The 21,371-nt window shown below is 53.8% G+C and overlaps 1 protein-coding gene across 1 annotated transcript; it reads right to left on the bottom strand.

Moving 5' to 3' along the window:
- Window positions 1–467: 467 nt before the first annotated feature.
- On the bottom strand, window positions 468–10,146 carry Gipr (gastric inhibitory polypeptide receptor). Its single transcript, XM_048329536.1, has 14 exons — window positions 10,086–10,146; window positions 8,843–8,965; window positions 8,160–8,259; window positions 7,665–7,772; window positions 5,439–5,542; window positions 4,483–4,586; window positions 4,159–4,303; window positions 3,264–3,423; window positions 3,031–3,091; window positions 2,738–2,807; window positions 2,530–2,618; window positions 2,308–2,446; window positions 750–791; window positions 468–674 (listed from the first exon to the last, which is right to left on the bottom strand). Exons 2-14 carry the CDS (start codon window positions 8,918–8,920, stop codon window positions 468–470), a joined length of 1,407 nt encoding a protein of 468 aa, XP_048185493.1. The 5' UTR covers window positions 8,921–8,965; window positions 10,086–10,146.
- Window positions 10,147–21,371: the final 11,225 nt, after the last annotated feature.

Genomic DNA, 21,371 nt, shown 5'->3' with positions numbered 1-21,371 from the left:
TCCCTGCTGCTAGCTCCCACCCCTCCCCTGACAGACCTGCTCCCATACAGGGGCCCCGAATACAGAGCATGGGATCCATGAAATAACCTGCAAAAGGTACAGTGTACATGGAATGAAATCCCAACCTTGCCCTTCCCCAACAGTGGCTCTGACTTACTCCACCCCAGCCACAGAATAGCTGTTCCCCATGCCAAGGCCATTGCTGTCTCGGGATCATTTCACCTGCTGTTCCTTCTGCCTAGGATCGTGTCCTCTTGAGTCATCCCACATTTCTCTCCTTCCCCTCCATCAGTCAGCTCCAAGCACCCCAGGCTCCTTCTAAATTCTCTTCATCAGCCATAACTGTTCATCAGCTTCCTTCGCTCCACATGCCACCCCCCCCCACACACACACCCAAGCCAGGGTCAGAACACAAGTAGGCACTGGGTAAAATGCATGCTAACAGCAAACACAGGATTTCCAGTTACCTAGCAGTAACTTTCTGAGACCCTACTGGCTTGGTCGCCGTGTCCTGGCAGGGCACCTGAGGACGAGGTGCGGCCGATGGGGATCTCTCCGGGGGGCACGGCCTGGCAGGGGCGCCCGGGGGGCGGCGGCAGCGGCTGGCGGGACTCCTGGCTGAGCCTGCGGTGTAGGCGGCGGTGGTACCAGCCCCGCCGCATCTCGGACCGCACCTGCAAGGGCAGGGGCTGAGTAGCGGCGCAGTCCTGCGTGCGGCCGCCGGGGGGCGCGGGCGGGCCTCTCCCTACCTCCTTGTTGATGAAGCAGTACAGGACGCTGACCAGGAAGCCCTGCGGGGGTAGGGTGGGAGTGTGACAGATCAGATCCAGGGGATGGCATCGACCGCCCGTTTCCTGACTGCTAACCCTGCCCGCACTTACGCTGTGCCACCATAGTCTCATATTGCGGTCCCCTGCCTACTCACTTCCAGCTCCCCATCGACCCAGCCAGTAAGAGGGGCACCAGGGACTGGCCTAAGTTGCAGAAGGCCTAGATGCAGAAACTCCATTACCTCCTTAATACCCTTTGGGCAGGCTGCTTAACCCTCTGTGTCTCAGTTTCTTCATCTGGATCGTTATTTAGTCTCTGACTTTAGCAGCCTGGGGATTGAACACTCAAGCTCCTGGATGCTAGACAGGTGCTCTACCACTTCAGCCACATCCCTTGCCCCAGATACTCTTTGTTTTGTTTTGCAATGCTGGTGGTTAAATCCAAGGACTTGTGTGTGCCCTAAGCAAGTAAGGACAGATTCACACCCCAGCTGTCATCTGGAAAATGGAATTATACAGGTTAACAGCTGAAGTAGAAGCTGGTACAATGTTCTTTCTCTTTCTCCTTCCTTTCTTCTTTTTTTCTTTTGCCATATTGAGAAGTGAATTCAGAGACTGTAGCTTGCAAGCAAGCTGTACCACTTAAGCTACTCAGCCCTCTTTTTTCTTAGTCATAACTCAATATTACATACCACAAGTTAACTGTTGCATGCATGTTCTATAGCTAGATTTAAATAAAGTGGAGCCAGAGCAGAGGGGTGCCATTCTAATAATCCCAACACTCAGGAGGCTGAAGCAGGAGGTCACAGGTTGGGAGAGGGGGACAGCCTAAGGCTAGCTATATGTTGAGATTCTGTCAGAAAGAAAGAGTTGATGGCACACACCTGTAATCCTGCTACTCGGGAGGGTCAGATTTAAAAGCTAGTCCAGGAAGAAAAATCCTTGCGATTCCATCCCCGAACTAACAAAGTGCCAGACTGGAAGCTAGGCACAGGCAGCACAGCTCCAGCCCAGCAAGCAAGCTTGTGAACTTGAGTTGGAAACCCCTTGTTTCCACAATCCTGTTAAAATCTAACAGCCATATCCTTCCTCTTGTAGAAAAGTTTGGTCTCCAATCTTCCTTCACTGTTCTCATCCGTCTCCTTATCCCTGCCTCTGGTTTCTGTCTCCTACATACGTGTCAGGCATCCTGGCCTTCCTCCATCACATCAGCTTCTCTCCCACCTCAGGGATTCTGCACCTGGCATTTCTCTTTCTGAAACATGACCTGGAAAGCAGCTAGGAAGTGGCTGAACTTGGATTTGGCCCCTTCTTGGAAGCTCTCATTCCTCACTAGGAGTCAGTACATTTGAGGATGCCAGCTGGCCTGCCGGAGTCCCTGCTGCTTCCCACCCCCCAGCGCAGCCATTTGTATTGTGGCATTAACGGGCGAATAAAGGAGCATCGTTCCATTGCCCACTCCCCCATTCCCTGGGCATGGGGTAGCCCCGTTGCCCCTCCGGGGTGGCGGGTCCCTACCCCCACCCGGCCTGCGCACCTGGAAAGAGCTTAGGAAGATCTCAAAGCCAAGCTTGGCCAAGCGCAGGGCTCCGCGCGCCTGTTCCTCGGTCACAGGAGCAAACACCACCTCGTGGACACCCAGCAGGGGCACCAGCGTCAGCGTGGAGCGAGCTAGCCTGGGGACGGAGGGTGGCGGTGGTCCCTAGGCCCCCAGGCCCCTCGCCGACCCTCCCTCCCTCTCCGACCCACGACCTCTCACCTCAGTCGGTAGTCGGGGCAGCGCATCTGTCGTGTCCTCAGTTTGGACACAAGGATGCCAAGAATTCGGAGAAAGATGAGGAAGTTAATCTGCAAGGGGAGAGAGGCGGAGCCAGGCACGATCCCCGTTCTGGGGGGCAGGAGGTGACCCCTGTCCCCAGAACCAGAAATCCCTGAGCACCACCTGGAGGAGGCAGGACCGGCCGTACCAAGATGGTTATTAGGATGGGGGTGCGAATGATCCACCAAATGGCCTTGACTTCATTACGCTCCCAGCACCTGAGGGGGTGGGGTGGGGAAGGGTAGAGATGAGACCTAAAAATCCTAAAAACAGCAGGTCCCAGGGACCACGGGCAGGGCACCACCCACTTCCGTTGGCGCCGCCCATGCTCATAGAAGGCTACGCCCCCAGGAACTACACTAAGCCCCGCCCACACGCGGCCCAAGCCCAGGCATCGCCCCGCCCATCCACCAAGCCACGTCCCCGGGCCCTGCCACTCACTGCGTGTTCTCGTACAGGTACCTGACGATCACCCAGGGAATGACGAAACACGCAGGGGCCCCTGTGCAGACCCCGCCCCCACCCCGCCCCACCACAGCAATCAGTGCACAGCGTGGGCCCCGGCCAGGCCAGGCCTTAGTCCTGAGGAATTCCTCCGCCCCCTGGGTAAACCTGGGGGCTGTTCTGGGGCACAGGTGTGCTGGTCTGGGGCAGGGGAGGGAGTCAGGGCTCACCCCAGCCCAGGAGCAGGTAGCAGCGGAAGTGTCCCTCCTCTGAGCCGCCCACCCGCACCAGGAGGCGGTGCAGGTACACGCCCTCCACCAGCAGCCACGTGTAGTTGGCACCCACGCAGTACTGGGTCAAGATCTGTGCCATGCGACAGGTGCCCAGGGCCTGGAAAGCAAATGGGCAGGGTGGTTAAGGCGGCCGCCCAGGCCCCAGGCTTTCTCCCACCTGGTCTCACAGAGCCTGTCATCCTAGTTGCTCAGGAGGCTGAGATCTGAAACATCCCGGTTTGAAGCCAGCCCAGGCAAGAAAGTCTTAAGGGACTCTGATCTTCCACTAACTCCCCTCTTCCACCATCACCAGTCAGTTCCTTCCATCTTGGCCTTTCACCTCAGATAGGTGGAATCTGTCATTGGCAGGAAAGTCTAATGATTGGTGAGATAGCAAGGGAGAGGCAAATGGAAAATTCCAATTATGGTGGAGAGTTCAGTGATGGTGAGGCTGAAAGTCCCTCTCCAAATGTGTTCGAGGGGAACCTGTGTTCGAGGGGAACCGTGCAGGCAACAAGAATGGAAGGATGGGCTGGGGGTGTGGCCTAGTGGTAGAGTGCTTGCCTTGCATGCATGAAGCCCTGGCTTTGACTCCTCATTACACATAAACAGAAAAAGCCAGAGCTAGCACTGTGGCTCAAGTGGCAGAGTGCTAGCCTTGAGCAAAAGAAGCTCAGGGACAGTGCCCAGGCCCCGACTTCAAGCCTCAGGATTAGCAAAAAAATAAAAATAAATAAAAAAAAATGGAGGGATGGATGGGTGAAAGAAAGGAAGAATGGATGGATAAATAGGAACTTACAGGTCCCACCAGAAGAAGCTGTTTTCCATTTGGGGGGACAGGAATGGTGCATACCTGGTTCCACAGTGTGGGGGCCTGGTCCCTGGGGTAGGGGCCAGGTGGAGACAGTAATCGATCTCGAGTGAGGATGGCTGCAGCCCGGAGCATGAAGGACATAAACAAGTTCATGTGGATGTAATTACGAGTGCACCGCAGTCGCCTGGGGGATTTGAGAGGGCAACGTGTCACCCCTCAAGAGCTGTCCCCAGCCAAGTAGAGTCCCGGACAGCCCTTCCCATAAGCCCTCAGTGAGTGTGGGCTAGGGGAGGCTGGCCACCTCATCTCACTGGGCAAGCAGAAGCCCACCTCTACTGCCACCACTCAGCACTGGGGGCGCACCTAAAGCAACTCAGGATGAACAGGGCTAGCACCAGAGTGACAAGGGACAGCGAGTAGCCGATGGTGTAAACGACCTGCAACCGCTCCAAAATCAGTCTTTGGTCCTGGCAGGAGATGCAAAGGAAACAAGGGAGCAAAACTTAGCTTTTCCAGCCCAGAGAGGTTGCCCACTTCCCTTCCCTAGTTTTCCTTTCCTCTGTATTCCTGCCCTGGGCACTTATGTGTTTTTTGTTGTTTTTTGCTTGAGACACTACTACCCTTGTTTAAGTGGGGCTGACTCCCACCCTTCAGTTCAAGGCAGGGCATGTAACCAGTCATTTGGAACATTCTAACACACACACATAGTCCAGGAGCAAGATGCTGGGGATATTAAAAAGGAAGTTCAGTCATCTTAAAAAAAGTTGTTACTCGGGCTGGGGATATGGCCTAGTGGCAAGAGCGCTTGCCTCGTATACTTGAAGCCCTGGGTTCGATTCCCCAGCACCACATATACAGAAAATGGCCAGAAGTGGCACTGTGGCTCAAGTGGTAGAGTGCTAGCCTTGAGCAAAAAGAAGCCAGGGACAGTGCTCAGGCCCTGAGTCCACGCCCCAGGACTGGCCAAAAAAAAAAAAGTTGTTACTTGATTGATAAACACTAGTGGGGGCCAACTTCCCCACCGCACTGAAAAGATGAGACCAGCACAGACAGAAACAAGCATATGGTTTGACACTCCCCCACCATGTCATTTGAGTGCCTGGATCTTGCTGTCCCTGAAGCTGTTGCCTTTTACTGTGCTGTTTTCTTTTATCTCCTTGAAGAAAGTCTGAGTGGAGTTTTTATTTACTTGCAACCCAGAGTCCTAAACAGCAAGAGGGCTTTCAGGTATAGACTGAGGTATATGTACAGGGGGAGGGGGAGTATATCTGCCCACTTTTCCCTAGATCACCTCATCTAGATCCCTCCCTTCTTGTTACCTGAAAGGCCCCATTCTTCTCTGGATTCTCACACTGAGTATGGTCTCGCCAAGGTCCCCATTGGCCATTACTGCCACAGTGGCGGAGAACAAAGCCAGCAGCCACTGAGGGAGATTCAGGAATAGGGCCAGAGAAAGAGAGGTTAACCCATGATGATTAAGCCTTTAGGACACTTCACACATATTCACTTAATAGTCATACACACTGGGCTGGGAATATGGCCTAATGGCAAGAGTGTTTGCCTCGTATACATGAAGCCCTGGGTTCGATTCCCCAGCACCACATATAGAAAACGGCCAGAGGTGGCGCTGTGGCTCAAGTGGCAGAGTGCTTGAGCAAAAAAAGCCAGGGCAGTGCTCAGGCCCTGAGTCCAAGACCCAGGACTGGCAAAAAAAAAAAAAAAAAAAAAAGGCATACACACTGATGAAGATAGCACTATCATTACCACCATTTTACAGATGGGGAAAGTGAGTCACAAAAGGCTAAATAAGGGCTGGGAATGTGGCTTAGCATACACAAAGCCCTGGGTTCGATTCTTAAGCACCAGATAAACAGAAAAGGCCAGAAGTGGCGTGTGGCTCAAGTGGCAGAGTGCTAGCCTTGAGCAAAAAGAAGCCAGGGACTGTGCTCAGGCCCTGAGTCCAAGCCCCAGGACTGGGGGAAAAAAAAAGTTTAAGCTGTCCCAGACTACTTTGCTAAGTTAGACCAAGAAGATGCCCAAACTGGAGGGGGTGTGGGGAAACAGGAACCCTTCTCCATTGTTGGTGGGAGTGCAAATTAGTACAACCACTTTGGAGAACAGTATGGAGGTTTCTCAAAAAGCTCAATATAGACCTACCCTATGACCCAGCCATACCACTCCTAGCCATCTATCCTGAACAGCAGGTCCCAAGATATCAAAAAGACATTTGTACTTCCATGTTTATCGCTGCACAATTCACAATAGCCAAAATATGGAAACAACCCAGATGCCCCTCCACAGATGAATAGATCCAAAAAATATGGTACCTATACACAATGGAATACTACATAGCGATTAGGAATGGTGAAATATTGTTATTCGCAGGGAAATGGTCAGAACTTGAACAAATAATGTTGAGCGAGACAAGCCTAGAACACAGAAAACAAAGGGGCATGATCTCCCTGATATATGACTGTTAAGATGGGGTGACGGAGAGACAGTAGAGACCAGGTCTGTGAAACCAAAAACTGCTTGTCAAATGGTATTTCCCACAGGATTGGGTCAGCGACCCAACATTATGTAACTAAAACCAAACAACTACTCAACATATAAAGGTCAAAAATTGACCTCTCAGTGGAATACAATAGCTCAAAAGCTATGTATGTACGTTCATATAAGACTACTGTCGACATATTGTCTAATGTCGACATTACATTTAAAGCCCTAGGCAAATTTTCTTCGGCATAGGCCACGTGGCTACTGTATATGTTCTTGGTACATTGTGTATTGTATATATGTCTACCTGATCTAGGGAAGGGAAAGAAAAACAGGGTGTAAGATATCACAAGAAATGTACACACTGCCCTACTATGTAACTGCACCCTTTTTGCACAACACCTTGTCAAAAATTTTTTGTTTAATTAATAAATAAATTACAAAAAATAAAAAAAGAAGATGCCCAAAGATGGACAGATTCAGAAAGAGAGAGAGAGAGAGAAAGAGAGAGAGAGAAAGAGAGAGAGAGCGCCAAGCACTGTGGTACACCTGTGTCATCCCAACACTCAGGAAACTGAGGCAGGAAGATCTCAAATTCTAGGTTAGTCTGACCTACATAGTAAGACTTCTATCTAAAAAAGAAAGAATAAACCCAGAAACTAGGGGCTGGTGCCTCATGTCTGTAACCCTAGCTACTCAGGAAGCAGAGATCTGAGGACCTTGTTCCAACCCAGCCCAGTCAGGCAAAGCTGAGACTCCTACCTCCAATTAACCAGCAAAAGTCAGAAATGGAGCTTTGGCTCAAGTGGTAGAGCCACAAATTTAAAACAAACAAACAAGAATGTGAAGTCCTGAATTCAAGCCCAAGTACCAGCACACAATAGAGGGAAAGAGAGAGGGAAGAAAGAAAAAGGACAGAAAACTAGGAACATCAGTGAAGTTTAGAGAAATGGGCAGGGCAGATGCAAAGCAATAGGACAGAGAGAAGTGGTGGGAAGGGGTGTGAGGAGGTGAGGCCTGGGTGTAAAGGGGTTCAGGGAGTGCCTCACCATGGCGGTGCCAGGGCAGGTACCAGGGGCAGGACGCTCGGGCAGTGATGTTGGGTGCAGCGTAGTCCCAGCAGACGTACATATCGAAGGACCCATTACAAGCGAGGCCTGAGGGGCAGGCAGGGAGGGCAGAGACTGCACAGCGACCCACTGGGCAGCGGCCCACTGGGCAGCGGCCCAGTGCTTTCCCGGCCTAGTATGAGCTGTCTCTGCTGTGGCTCCGGGCCCCCCACCCTACCCCCGCAGCAGATCAGGTCTTTACTCAGCCACAAGCTCCGCCTGCCACACTCGAGGCTCCACCCATCCCCCAGGCCCCACCCACCAGGAAAGTCCCCTCTAGCGACCTAAACCCGCCCACCGAAGCCAAGCCCCGCCCAGCATCGGTGCAGACCACGCCCAAGATTCCCCAAACTTCTTCCCAGAGCCATCCTAAGATCTAGGTCCCGCCCACCGAAGCCCACCCCTCTCAGGCTCAGCTCAGTCCCCCTGCCACACCTGCAGGTGGCTCAGAGGCCTCCAGGGTCTCCTGGCACTCCCGGCGGTACCTCTCCCAGCGCTGGTACAGCTCCCCTGTCGTCTGCCCCTCTGAGGTGGTCTATGAGAAGAGAGAAGGGAGGATCCCCCCAGGCCGACCTTCCCCCCACATTCCCAAGCAGCTTGGTTCAGCCAGGGGAGGAGCATCCTAGAGAGATTTGGAGGGGCTCTGGGGGTCCTGGATGCCCTAGGGATGGAAAGTGCCTAGAAAGTCCCCAGTAGAGTTGCTATGGGACATGGCAAACCTTTAGGATAATTGAAGAGGGGAGGCTGGGCCTTGTCAGGATTTGGGGTGGAGGAAGGAAATCCCCATTAAAACTTGGGTCTGATCGGGTGTTGGTGGCACACGCCCGTAAACCCTAGCTACTCTGGAGGCTGAGATCTGAGGATCACAGTTCGAAGCCAGCCCAAAGAGACAAATCGGAGAGACTCTTATCTCCAGTTATCCACGAAGAAGCTAGAGGGCAGTGCCCTGGCCTTGAACTCAAGCCCCAGTACCAGCAACAAGAAAAACAAAAACTTGGTTTTAAGCAAGGGTCAACAACAGTCTTGAAACTCTCTTTGGGGGAGGAAGGGAAAACTTAAAACGGTCTCCAGCCCTTCCTCCAAATTTTGAACTCCTTGTGCCTCCGGGGGGTCCTCACCTCCGCACTCGGGAGTGGCAGTCCCCACAGATAAAGCAGCAACAGCAACCAACGCCGGGGCCGAGAATTTGGCATCATGAAGGCGGCCAAGGGTCTGGTCACGCAGAAGCAGAAGCCGTCGGGCTGGAGGGTCCCGAGACAGAACCAGGACCTCTGCCCCCCCGGGGTTCCAGCCCCAGAACCCACCTGCCTCACACAGGTGGACCTGCAAGGCTGCATCCCCTCCCCAAGCGTCGCCTCCCAGACTGAGGCGCGCTGGGCGTGGCCTCTGCTATGGGCGTGGCCTCTCGCGGTGGGCGGGCCCTGCTTGTGGGCGCGGTCTCTGTGTGGGCGTGGTCTGGCTCCGCGAGTGAGTCCACCTCCCCCAGCTGTTGCTGGCAGTGATGGAAGGGAGGGGTGTTTGCCGAGGGGGCTGTGGCCCAAGAGCCTAGCAGGGCAGAAGCCTTAGTGTTTCCCAACAATCTAGACCTAGAAACTTGGCGCACCTGGGGACCACCTTGGAGCCTCAGCGGGGAGCTGGAAACCACATCTGACTCACCACACTCCCAACCCAGGCGGGTTTTGACATTTGCAGATAGGAACCCAGCCTTATCAAACTTTCTCCTGCTTTGGCTAGATAAAGCCGAAGGGGGTGAGGAGGGGGCGACCCTCTCCTAGCATCCAAGGAGTGGGATGCTGGACTTAAGACAGCAGCTGCCCAGATGCTCCCAAATCCTTCCAACCATCCCGCCCCACTGCCTATTCCCAATGCTCCCGGGTGAGGGGGGGGAGGCAAAGCAGAGGGGCCCATGGCAGAACCCCAGAAAGACAGGCAGGGAGTCAAAGATAGATGAGACAGGATTACAGAGACAAGACACAGTACGGGACCAGAGACCAATCAACACTAAAAAAAAAAAAAAATAAGAAGAATATGGGCTAGGAGACAAAGAAGGTAGAGACATGGGAGAGACAGAAAGGGAGAAGAGAGCTATATGTCCCTTTCTAGAGAGAAAGCGACCTAGAAGCTAAATACAGACTGAGAGATACCAAGGCCGAGACATGAAGAGACAGACTTGATCAGAGAGGCAAAAAGAGACAAAGGCACCAGCCAAGAGACAGAAAAGAGAGAGAGAGAGAGAGAGAGAGAGAGAGAGAGAGAGAGAGAGAGAGAACCAGGGCTAGAGAAAGAGGCCCAGAGCAGAGACTTGAGGGGGACCTGGGGGGCAAGGGAAATGGGGTATGATGGGGGGGATGTTGCACTCACCTGTTCCCAGGCCTGTTCTCTGACCTGACGCCCCTGTCACCGTGGCCTCCTGTGTCTTGCCTGAGCTCCGGATTGGAAGAGGTGACACGCGCTGGCAGTCTGGGGTGGTGGGAGGGGGCGGGGCGAGGGCGGAACTGAGGATGGGAGGGGGGAGCTCTGGGGTAGAGGGGGGGCCAGAGAGCAGTAGAGTGGGAGGCATTGTGAATTGTTTATCTGGAGGACCCCTCCTATTTCTCCTTCTCCCACTCCCAGAGCCCAGGTCCCATCCAGCCACAGCCACACACACAGCCAGATTCACACACACACACACACACACACACACACACACTGTCACACCCCCCGCTCTCCAATCTCACACCCTGATCCTTGCTCTCATTCACCATTTACAACTGCAACCACACCCAGAGACTCATAGCCTGTCACCTACCTACAGGTGGCCACACACACACACACACACACACACACACACGCACACCTGGGCTGTGTGCTCTTCACATACATAAACAGAAACACAACCTCACTGTGTCCCCATCCCAGTAGTGAGGTCACACGCATTTACACTCACAGAATGGTGTGTGAGCCAGAGCCTTGTGTGGCACAGGAGGACAGAAGCTGCCATCTTCCACAGCTGTGTTTTCAGCAGGGTTCAGAGCAGAGGCACAAGCGGTGACGGTGATAGAAATGCACACAGGTGTACGTGGCTCCCCTCAGATTCTTGAGGTCCATGTGATTGGGTGGATCACGTGCAGTCTTCCAGGCTCTTCTTTTGCCCTCAATGGGAGGGGAGGAGGGGGGACAAACATCTGTCCAGGGTCAGAGGAGAGCGGCTCACCCGGTCCCCACCCCAGAGCCCTCATCCTTCACCCGCATTATGAGCGCACCCTCCCCTGGGACCCAGAAGAAAAATGAGGCAGAGACCGCACACACTCTGCCCATTTTGCAGAAGGGAAACTGAGGCCCCGAGCCCTAGGAAGGGCAAGGAATATAACATGGGATGTGATGTCCGCATCAGAGGCTGGAAGGAGATAAGTCTGAGGGGGTGGGGTTGGAGAACGTGGGGGGTCCTTGTAGCCTGGGCCCTGGGGGCCTCCCTGCCCTCTGCCCCACATTCCTGGCGCCCTGTGGATCCTGGGAAAGGAGAAGGGATGGGAGTCTAAGATGGCCCGGCACCTCAAGGAGAGGCTGGGGTTGAGAGGGAGTCTCCTGGGTTCCAAGAAGGCCCGGGAGGTCACTCCACTGGGGAATGGAGAGGGAGGATACTAGAAAGAGAGAGGAGGGCCTGAGGTGGTGTGAGAGACAGGAAAAGAAACCAGAGCCCAGAAAGATCTAGAAGGAAAGAGAGAGACAGAGAAAGACAGGAAGGGGGAGGGAGAGAGAGGTCCCTGACTGGCCTTTGCCCAGCTCAGCCTTCCTGGGTCTCTAAAGTTTCACAGGATCTGGGGAGGAGACAACAGGACCATGGGGGCAGCCAACAGGTTCTCCAGCTCCTACACTCAAGGCTTGTAGAACAGCCACGCCTGGTGGATCACGCCTGTAATCCCAGCTATTCAGGAGGCTGAAACCAGAGGATCATGGTTCAAAACCAGCCTGGGCCAAGAAAATCAGTGAGACTCTTATCTCCAATGAAGTAAGGGGGCGGGGAGCCAAAAGTGGAGCTGTGGCACAAGTGGTAGAGCACTAGCTTTGAGGGAAAAAGCAAAGGGATGGCACCGAGGCCCTGAGTTCAAGCATCAGTTCTGGTATACACATACACACAGACACAGACACACAGACACAGACACAGACACAGACACACACACACTCACACACACACACACACACACACACACTTCTAGAAATTTGAGCCAGAGAAGTAGCCCAGTGCCTTCCTGACTCCCCAGCCCCTCAGCTCATCCCCACCCCAGGGGACACAGCTCCCCAAGCTGTCATCCCAATTCATGGTCTTCTGCTTTTCCTGTCTCTAAATTTAGCCTTCTGTCTCTCCCCAGCCCCCAGCTTCTCTCTTCTAGTCTTTCTTTCCAGACCTATTTCCATCATCTCTGTCTCTCTCTGTGTCTCTCTCTTCATTCTACCTTCTGCATCTGTCTTTGGTTTTAACCTGCCCTTTCTCCTTCACTCTAATAACCCCATATTCTGTATTTCTCTCTAATCTGCCGGTCTTTTCCTCTTCTCTCTCATTCTGCCTTTCTGACCTCTGTCTGTCTCTCTTTCCATTGTTTTTCTGGTTTTTGACTCTTACCTCTCCCAGCCCCAAGCACTGACAAGACAATGCCCCTGCAAAGAATGAGATGATGGGGAAGAATCTGGAAAGCCTATATCTCCCCCTCCCTGTCTCCCTGGCCCCCATGAGGTTGCTTGGCCAAGCAAAACCAGTGGGGAGCAGGCGGGGACCTGGGGTGCTGGCAGATGGTGCAGGAGAAATGAGGCAGAGAGAGATGGGAAGAGAGGATTTCCTGTGGGGACGGAGGCAGAGATGGCCCTGTTGGACTCAGGACTGAAGAGAGATGTGTTCTCAAAGGCAGAGACACAGACATGAAGAGACAGAGGTCCTAACAGAGAGAGTCTCACAGACTTTTCTGCCCCAGCTGGCTTCGAACTGGGATCCTCAGATCTCATCCTCCTGAGCACCAAGGATGACAGGCTGTGAGCCACAGGTGCCCCACTCAACAGAGGCAGATCCCCCAGCACGGAGGACCAGAGAGGGGCAGAGAAATGGAGATCTCCATCTCCATCCCCTGTCCCACAGAATGTGAAGACACAGAGCTAGAATGGGACCAATGCTAGAGACAGAAGCCCGGAGGGACAGACAAACAAAAAAATGGTGGTTGGGGGCTGGGAATGTGGCTTAATGGTAGAGGGCTTGTCTAACAGGCATGAAGCCCTGGGTTTGATTCCTCAGCACCACATAAACAGAAAAAGCCGAAAGAGGCTCTGTGGCTCAAGTGGTAGAGTGCCAGCCTTGAGTGAAAAAGCTAAGAGATTGAGGTCCTGAGTTCAAACCTTAGTATAAACATAAAAACTAAAGAAAAATATATGGTGATTGAAATGAGAAAGAACATGAAACAGAGGGAGAAAGAGACAGAGAGAGGACAGAGAGAGAGGAGAGTGACCTGGAAAGGTAGAAATTCAGACATTCAGAACTGGGGATCTGGAGAGAGTGTGCGAGATAAAGAAAGTGAAGGGAGACAGGACACCTTATGTTCCAGAAGAAAAGTGAGGCAGACATGATGAAATGGCTATGAGACGGAGACAGAGAAACAGAAACAGGACTTGGTGCCCAGGGACTTGGGAGAGGAGTCAACTCTCAAAGGCACAGAGTTGAGGCAGAGACACAGAACTCCCCCTAGTGTCTTCTAGGCCTGGGGGGGTGGGGGTGTGCTTGTCTCCATAGCAACTCCCCCCATCCTCAGGGCAAACATTGTCCTGACCAGAAGGCAGCAGAGCCATGTTGACACATCTCAGGCTGCCTGGGGTGGGGGCTCTAGGGACACGGAGGCCAGGATGTGGGGGGAGGGAGGAAGGAGCCATAGAAGAACCCAGGGTCTCTCTCTGCTGGGTTCTACTGTCAGCTTCAACCTCCAAATTTCTGGCAAACCCAGAGGGGACCCTGCCTGTCCCCTGATGGTAGAGAATTAGGAAGCAATCCTTTTTCTAGAATAAAAGCCTTCAGGCTATTGCTGGGAGAGTGCTCAGGGTTCCTAGGAAGATAGAGACCCTGAGTTCTATCCCCAGTAACCCCCCAAACAAAGGGAATATATATATGGGAGCCAGTCCTGGGGTTTGAACTCAGGACCTGGGTGCTGTCCCTGAGCTTTTGTTTTTTGCTTAAGGCTGGTGCTGTACCACTGGAACCATAGTCCACTTCCAGCTTTTTTGGTAGTTACTTGGAGATAAGAGCATCGTGAACTTTCTTGTCCAGGATAGCTCAGGCTGGTCTTGAACTTATGACTCTCTGAATCTGTACTTGCTGAGTAGCTGGGATTACAGGTGGGAGCTATTGTGACCAGCCCTAGTAATTTTCTCCACTTGAATTGCCTCCTGTAACATTTATCCAGTCTTTTCAAAGCCGTTTCCAAGTTATTTTATTTATGCACTCAGCAGACAGTTCTTCCCTACATTGGACTGTGGGTCCTTGTGAGGGAGGGGAGGGCTGGGACTCTGAGTCACCATATCAGCTCTAGGCAGGGCTGGGGCCCAGGGGCTCATGCCTCTAATCCTACCTACTCAAGAGGCTGAGCTCTGAGGATCCAGGTTTAAATCCAACCCAGGCAGGAAAGTCCACAATTTTTTTTTTTGCCTGTCCCAGGGACTGGACTCAGGGCCTGCACACTGCCCCTGAGCTGCTGCTGCTGCTGCTGCTTCTTCTTCTTCTTCTTCTTCTTCTTCTTCTTCTTCTTCTTCTTCTTCTTTTTTTTTTTGGCCAGTCCTGGGCCTTGGACTCAGGGCCCAAGCACCATCCCTGGCTTCTTCCCGCTCATGGCTAGCACTCTGCCACCTGAGCACAGCGCCCCTTCTGGCCGTTTTCCATATATGTGGTGCTGGGGAATCGAACCGAGAGCTTCATGTGTAGGAGGCAAGCACTCTTGCCACTAGGCCATATTCCCAGCCCTTCTTCTTCTTCTTGAGCCACATTGCCACTTCAGCTTTTTCTCTGTGTGTGGTACTGAGGAACCAAATCCAGGACTTCATGCATTCTAAGCAAGCATTCTACCACTAAGTCATCCTAGTCCATGACTCCTATCTCCAATTAACCAGCAAAAAGCTAATAGAAGTATGGTTCAAGTGGTAGAGCACCAGCCTTGAGTGAAAAAGCTAAGGGACAGTGTACAGACTCTGAGTTCAAGCCTTAATATTGGCATTCACACAAACACACAAACACACACACACACACACACACACACACACAGAAACAGAAACAAACTGTTGTGCCAAGTCGCAAGACCACCACCAAGAAGACCACCGAGACTCAGACATTCCGAAATGCAAAAGCAAGGCAAGGCTTTATTCAAGCGAGCTGCAACTTGGGCCTCGTCCTACCCACCGACACAGCAGAGGTTAGGAGGGAGCCCCGAGCTGTGATTACACAGGGCTTATGAAGGCAAAGAACAAGGTTACAACAATCAGGTGTTCAAGCAAGCAAGATTAGGACACAGGTACAAATCTGACTGGCTCAGGGTTCGATTCTAAAATGGGGTTCATGTGGTAAAATAGGGTTCACGTGGTAAAATGGGGCCTGACTTCAAAGTCTGGCACTTCAAAACAACCAAACAAGCCAGGCACCAGTGGCTCACATCTGTAATCCCAACAACTCAGGAGGCTGAGATCTGAGGAGCACAGTTCAAAGCCATCCTGGGCAGGAAAGGCTGTGAGACTCTTATTTCCAATAAACTACATAGAAAGAAATCCCAAAGTGGCACTCTGGTAGACTCTTATCTTCAATGAAACACCAGAACACTGGAAGTGACGCTGTGGCTCAAAATGGTAGGGCACTAGCCTTGAGCAAAAGAAGGCAGGGACAGCACCCAGGTTCTGAATTCAAATCCCAGGACTGGCACAAAACAAAAACCACTAGGCAAGTGAGAGAGAAAGAGAGAGAGAGAGAGAGAGAGAGAGAGAGAGAGAGAGAGAGAGAGAGAAACAAAAAACAAAGAACCTGTGATCTCTCTTCTCCCACCCTCTCCAGCACAGCGCCCCCTTCCATTTCCAGAACTTTCACATCTCCCTGTGAAAGCACTTGTCATGAAAAGAGCTCCATTAACTGTACCCAAAGCCACCATTACTGAACACTTGACATGCATGAGCTCATCAGCACTGCTGTCTCCCCAGGGCAGTGGGCATCCAGAGGACTTGGCAGAGGACAAGCTAGGTCTCTGACCCCAGGGCCGTTGGCTCACAGGGACCTGACAGTGTCCAGTCCCTGCGCAGTGGGGCTGGGAACATGTTAAGGATAAGAAGCTGTGACTCACCTATACACATCACTTCCTTCCACCTACCCCCACTCCCCACAGCCTGTCTCTCTATCAGCCCGTCATTCTGGCCTTCTATCATTTAATCCCTGGCTGTGTTCCCCTCCCCTACCCCAGGATCAGGATCGGAGTACCCCTCCCCTGGCCCCTTTCCCCCTTCCCAAGGTCCTCTGGCCACCCAGCTGCAACAGCTCTTGGCAAAGCCTGCTCCTATTCTAATTTGTTGTTGTTTTGTTTTACCGGTCATAGGACTTGAACTCAGGGCCTGAGTTCTGTCCCTGAACTGTTTTTGCCCAAGGCTAGTGCTCTACCACTTTGAGCCACAGCACCACTTTCAGTGTGCCGGTGGTTCATTGAAAATAAGAGTTTCACAGACATCCCTGCCCAGGCTGGCTTTGAACCTGGGTCCCCAGTTGTCAGCCTCCTGAGTAGCTAGGATTATAGGTGTGAGCTACTGGCACCCAGTTTATTGTTTGTGTTTTGTGCCGGTCTTGGGGCTTGAACTCATGGCCTGGGCTCTGTCCCTGAGCTTTTTCACTTAAAGTTGGAGCTCTACCACTTGAGTCACAGCTCCACTTTTGGCTTTTAGTGATTGATTGGAGATAAGAGTCTCCAGGAGCCTGGTGACAGTGGCTCATGCCTGTAATCCTAGCTGAGATGCTGAGATCTGAAGATGGCTGTTGGAAGCCAGCCTGGGCAGGAAAGTCCATGAGATTCTTATCTCCAATTAACCACTCAAAAACCAGAAGTAGTGCTGTGGCCCAAAGTGGTACAGCACTTGAGCAAAAGAGCTCAGAGACAGCGCCCATGCTGAGTTCAAGTTCAAGAGGACAAAAAAAAAAAAAAAAAAAGTCTTCAGCACCGAGAACAGAGCTTGGAGATTAATAGGTTCCCAGAAAAAAAAAAAAGCCTAGGGACGGTTACAATCTTCCATTTTCTCAGAGTCCCACAGTCAAAAATTGGTGAGGGTCAGGACTGAAGCCCACTTCAGTCTGGTCCCAAAGTTTCCCCTTTGTGCTAGTGTGGCCAGAGGCAAACCTCCTTTGGCTCTTGGGTCTCTTGCCTGCAAATCATGGTCTGGGTCAAGGTGAAGTGTTAACCTTCTAGGAAGACTTGAAGAAGGCGGTCCTATATTCTTGAAATCCATCGTCAGGTTTTCTACCCTCCCTTCCTGTCCCCCAACTTCCGAGCCAGCTCCGACTGACACGGCCAGCTGATTCCCCAGCTTCACAACTAGGCGTGTCTCAAAACCCGGCCTGGATAAGATGGTTACGGGAGACAGGAGACGGAGCTCAGGACCAGTGGCTGCCGGAAAAGCTGGAAGGGAAGGGTGGGGAAGGGCTGAGATTTGGGCGGGCAGAGCTGATCCAGGGCCCTGGGTGAGGTATTATAATGAATCTGCTTGGGGTGGGGGTGGGAGGGTGCTGATGGTTTGGGGCAAAGGGGAAAAAAAGAACTTTAGAGCCCCCAAGATCCTGGGGGTGGGGCTAAGAGCCCTGGGGGTGGGGCTAAGCGCTGATAAACAAGGACCCCGGGAGAATGAGTTGCAGGGCGGAGCCTAGTGGGTACCTGGGCGATTGTTGGGGTTCTCATTTGGGGACCCTGGTTGTTTTGAGAGGGCTTCTGGAAATATCAGTAAAAGATCAAGAAGGTGGTATGGAGGGAGGGGAGATAAAGGAAGGTCTTCCTCCCCGCCCATCTCCTCTTCCTCCCAGAGCTGGTGTGAGGGGGGTCGGCGTCTGCTAGCTGAAAAGCAGAGAAGGCCCGGCCCCTTCCAATCCGCCTGCGTTCCTATTGGTGGGAGCTCCTGAGCGACAGGCTCTCATTGGCTCCAAACGGGCGAGAGAGGGGCGGGGCTAGTGAGAATACACTAGTTAGGGGTGGAACCAGACACTACCTAGGGGGACCCGAGCACAGCCAATCCTTGGACTGAAGATTATGTTGGGGGTTGGGGGGGGAGAGGGTGTCCCGACCCCCTCCTCTCTTTCTCTCTGGGGCATCCTGGGGGGGATGACCTCGGTGCCAGGCTCGGCGCCTGCCGTCTGATGCTGGGTGGGCCGAGCTGGGGATGCTGGTACGAAGGACGTTGCTATGGCAACGGGAGGCAGGGCCTGGGGGGGGGACCGGGCCCGGGCTGGAGCTGGAGGGGCCGGTGGTGGCTGTGGTGGGGCGATGGCGGAGCGCGGCCCAGCCTTCTGCGGCCTCTATGACACATCTTCGCTGCTTCAATACTGCAATGGTGAGACGACCCTCCCCCCACCTCCTCAATTCCCACCTTTGATCCGGCCCAGGGTTGGGACCCATCTCCTCCTCATCATCCTTTTTGCAAGTCCTCCCATATCCTCCCTTACTGTAAATCTCCCCCTCCCTCTCCCTGGTTGAGAGCATCCTGACCTCAGAGCAAGGTCCCTGATCCCCAAAAGCCAAAAATTCTGCCCCCTCCCCCAACTTGGATCTTCTTCTCCCTAGGAGGCTAAACAGAGGGAAGGGGGAAAAACCCTAAAGAACCTGTGGTTGGGAAGAGGGAAAGCCTCAGGGGTCCACTGAGCTTGGAACTCTACCCTTTCCTTCCCGCCTCAAGCCTCTGGAACCCTCTGCTTTTCTCCTTAGCAGAGGGACAGATTACAGGGGGGAGCAGGGTGGGATTTGGTGTTGAGCTGAGGGCAGGATGTAGGATGGATAGGGTGCCACGGCACTCTTCCTCCACTGTACTTCCCCCAAATCCTCAGCCCTGCTTCCTCACCCATTAGCCCCCTCCTTTCTCTGTAGGCAAATGGGGTATCCTATCAGAAGGGTCATTGTAGGTGTTAGGCCTGGATGAGGGGGATTGGACAGACAGGAGAGGGGAGAAGAGAGAATAGGGGGATGGGATGGTGGATCTCTGGGCAGAAGATCCCGGCCAAAGAAAATGGTCAGTGGGAAGCAGAGGGCTTCAACCATGGGGGTGCAATGGGCAGGCCAGAGCCTCCCCAAAACGAACCTGGTTTCTCAGGGTAGGGGTGAAGTATCAAGGTGAAATTACCTGATACTTCACTCAGAGGCCCTGGGTGGGGGGGTGCCACCTTCCAGTGTGGAGGTCCCTCCTGTGGGTACACACCCTTCAGCCAGGGCCCCCTGGAGGTGGTAGAGGACACATAATGACTATTTTGTCCTGCTCTGTCCCTCTACAAGACAAGATGACATAGTCTCTGAGCCCGGACCAGGAAGGGACTCAACCACTGAAAGGCTATGCGTCTGAGTATAAGGGACCTTCTTGGTTCCTAATCTGTTCCTCCTCCTCCTCCTCCTCCTTCTCCTCCTCCTCCTCCTCCTCTTCCTCCTCCTCTTCCTCCTCCCCTAAAATGGGTAGACTGCTACAAGTACTATAGTTGGGGGAGAATTGAATACCATAAAATAATAGTTAATTACCTTCTAGATTTATTGAGCAACTACCATGAGCTGGGAAAATTGCTAGGTGTTTTGCATGGGCACACTTCAGCTTGCAAATAACAGGTACTTTAAAATATATATATATATACAGTACTATTATTGGTAGGTAGGAAAACAATCAGCATATAGCACTAATGAGGTCCCCTTGTCCCCCCTACCCAACTCCCAAGCTGTACTTGAATGACCTTTCTGATGTTTCTGCCTACCATTTCAACCTCTCTCCTTAGCAAAACATGAGAGTTCCTCCTGTGGTGGGTTTCAAGTCCTGACAGTCCTCTCTCCCATGACCTGGAGGAGGCCCCCACCTTCCTCTGCAGATCCTGGCCGGACCTGCGAAGTCCTGGGTGGGGGCAGGGTGGTGAGCCTTGGCAGGCGATTGGGCCCTAGTGGGAGGGAGGGACAGGAGGGGAGGAACAGGAGGCTGCACTGCGGAGCCCAGCAGGCAGGCAGGCGGGGCAGACTAGGGACGTGGGATAGCAGGTGCGACCTCCACGCCCCGTCCCTGTGTAAGCTATCATCTTCACCTGCACCAGGCATCGAGCCAGGGCCTCCTGGGCTGTGGCGAGCAATGAGTCTGGGTATGCGCGCTCTGGCCTCTCTCACTTTGGGGAAATGGGTGGGGTAAAGGGGGGAACGGGGGAGTCATTTAAGCTGTATCCATGGGTGAGAGAGGAGGCAAAGAGCCAAATGAGGGGAGGGGGGTGAGGTACAAAGGGAAAAAAATGAAGGGAGACAGTGGAGAGCTAGGAGAAGCACTTGCTTCTCCCTTGCCTGGGTCTCCTGAGTCCACTATGCGCTGCCTGCACCTCCCCAAGTCTGCCGCCAGGGGTCGCCAAAGTCCCGTCCTTGTGACCCGCTCGAGGGGCGACCCCCCACCCCTTAATTGAACAGAGTGGGGGTGGGGGGAGGGAGGAACTTGGAGAAGTCTTAGAAATCCAAAGAGGGGGGTGTTCGTGCCCGTCACAGCATATTGATGTCCGTCCGTCCGAGAATGTTAGGGATGGAAATCTCTTCTAGAGGGTTGATGTCATCCTTAAACTGTTGACGTCACTCAGGGACATTTTAGCATCTCAGTTAAAACCCGAGTGAGGCTGCTGGATTAGCAGCATCTTCGAGGGAGGTAGGGACTTCCCATTCCGCTCTCCCTCAGGTCGCACGGCCTGGGGGAGCCCTGTGTATGGTGGGGACCAGAGAGCCCTGGGGATTCCCCACCCCACCCTACCCCGTACCTAGACCATCTCCACGGCATCCCAGACCCCGGGTGTAGGAGCCGCGGGGAGCCCGGCGGGCCCCCACCCCGCCCACCCCGCGCGTGGGCCTGGGAGAGAGGGAGGGGCTCCTGGGGCGCTGGAGCTGCTGCGTGGACCCCACAGCCCGCCCTCCCCGCCCGCCCCTCGCAGATGACAATCTGTCGGGCACCAGCGGCATGGAGGTGGACGACCGCGTGTCGGCGCTGGAGCAGCGGCTGCAGCTGCAGGAGGACGAGCTGGCCGTCCTGAAGGCGGCGCTGGCGGACGCGCTGCGTCGCCTGCGGGCATGCGAGGAGCAGGGGGCGGCGCTGCGAGCCAGGGGCACCCCGAAAGGCCGAGCACCCCCGCGTCTGGGCACCACTGCCTCGGGTATCTCGATTGCGCTGGCGAGGGAGGGAGGAGGGGCACAGTCCCCGGGGGCGGGGAGGGGAGCTGGGACCTGGAACTCACCAACTTTGGTCCCCATCTCTCTTTAAGTTTGTCAGCTCTTGAAAGGCCTGCCCACCAGGACGCCCCTCAATGGCGCGGGACCCCCACGACGCATGGGTGGCTATGCCACCTCTCCATCTTCCCCCAAGAAGGAGGCGACCTCAGGGCGCAGGTGAGGCTCTGGGTGTGTGTGTGGGGGGGGGGGGGAACCT

This window comes from Perognathus longimembris, chromosome 20 (assembly GCF_023159225.1).
Source record: "Perognathus longimembris pacificus isolate PPM17 chromosome 20, ASM2315922v1, whole genome shotgun sequence".
Lineage (NCBI taxonomy): Eukaryota > Metazoa > Chordata > Mammalia > Rodentia > Heteromyidae > Perognathus > Perognathus longimembris.
This window is presented reverse-complemented; position numbering and strand designations above follow the sequence as displayed.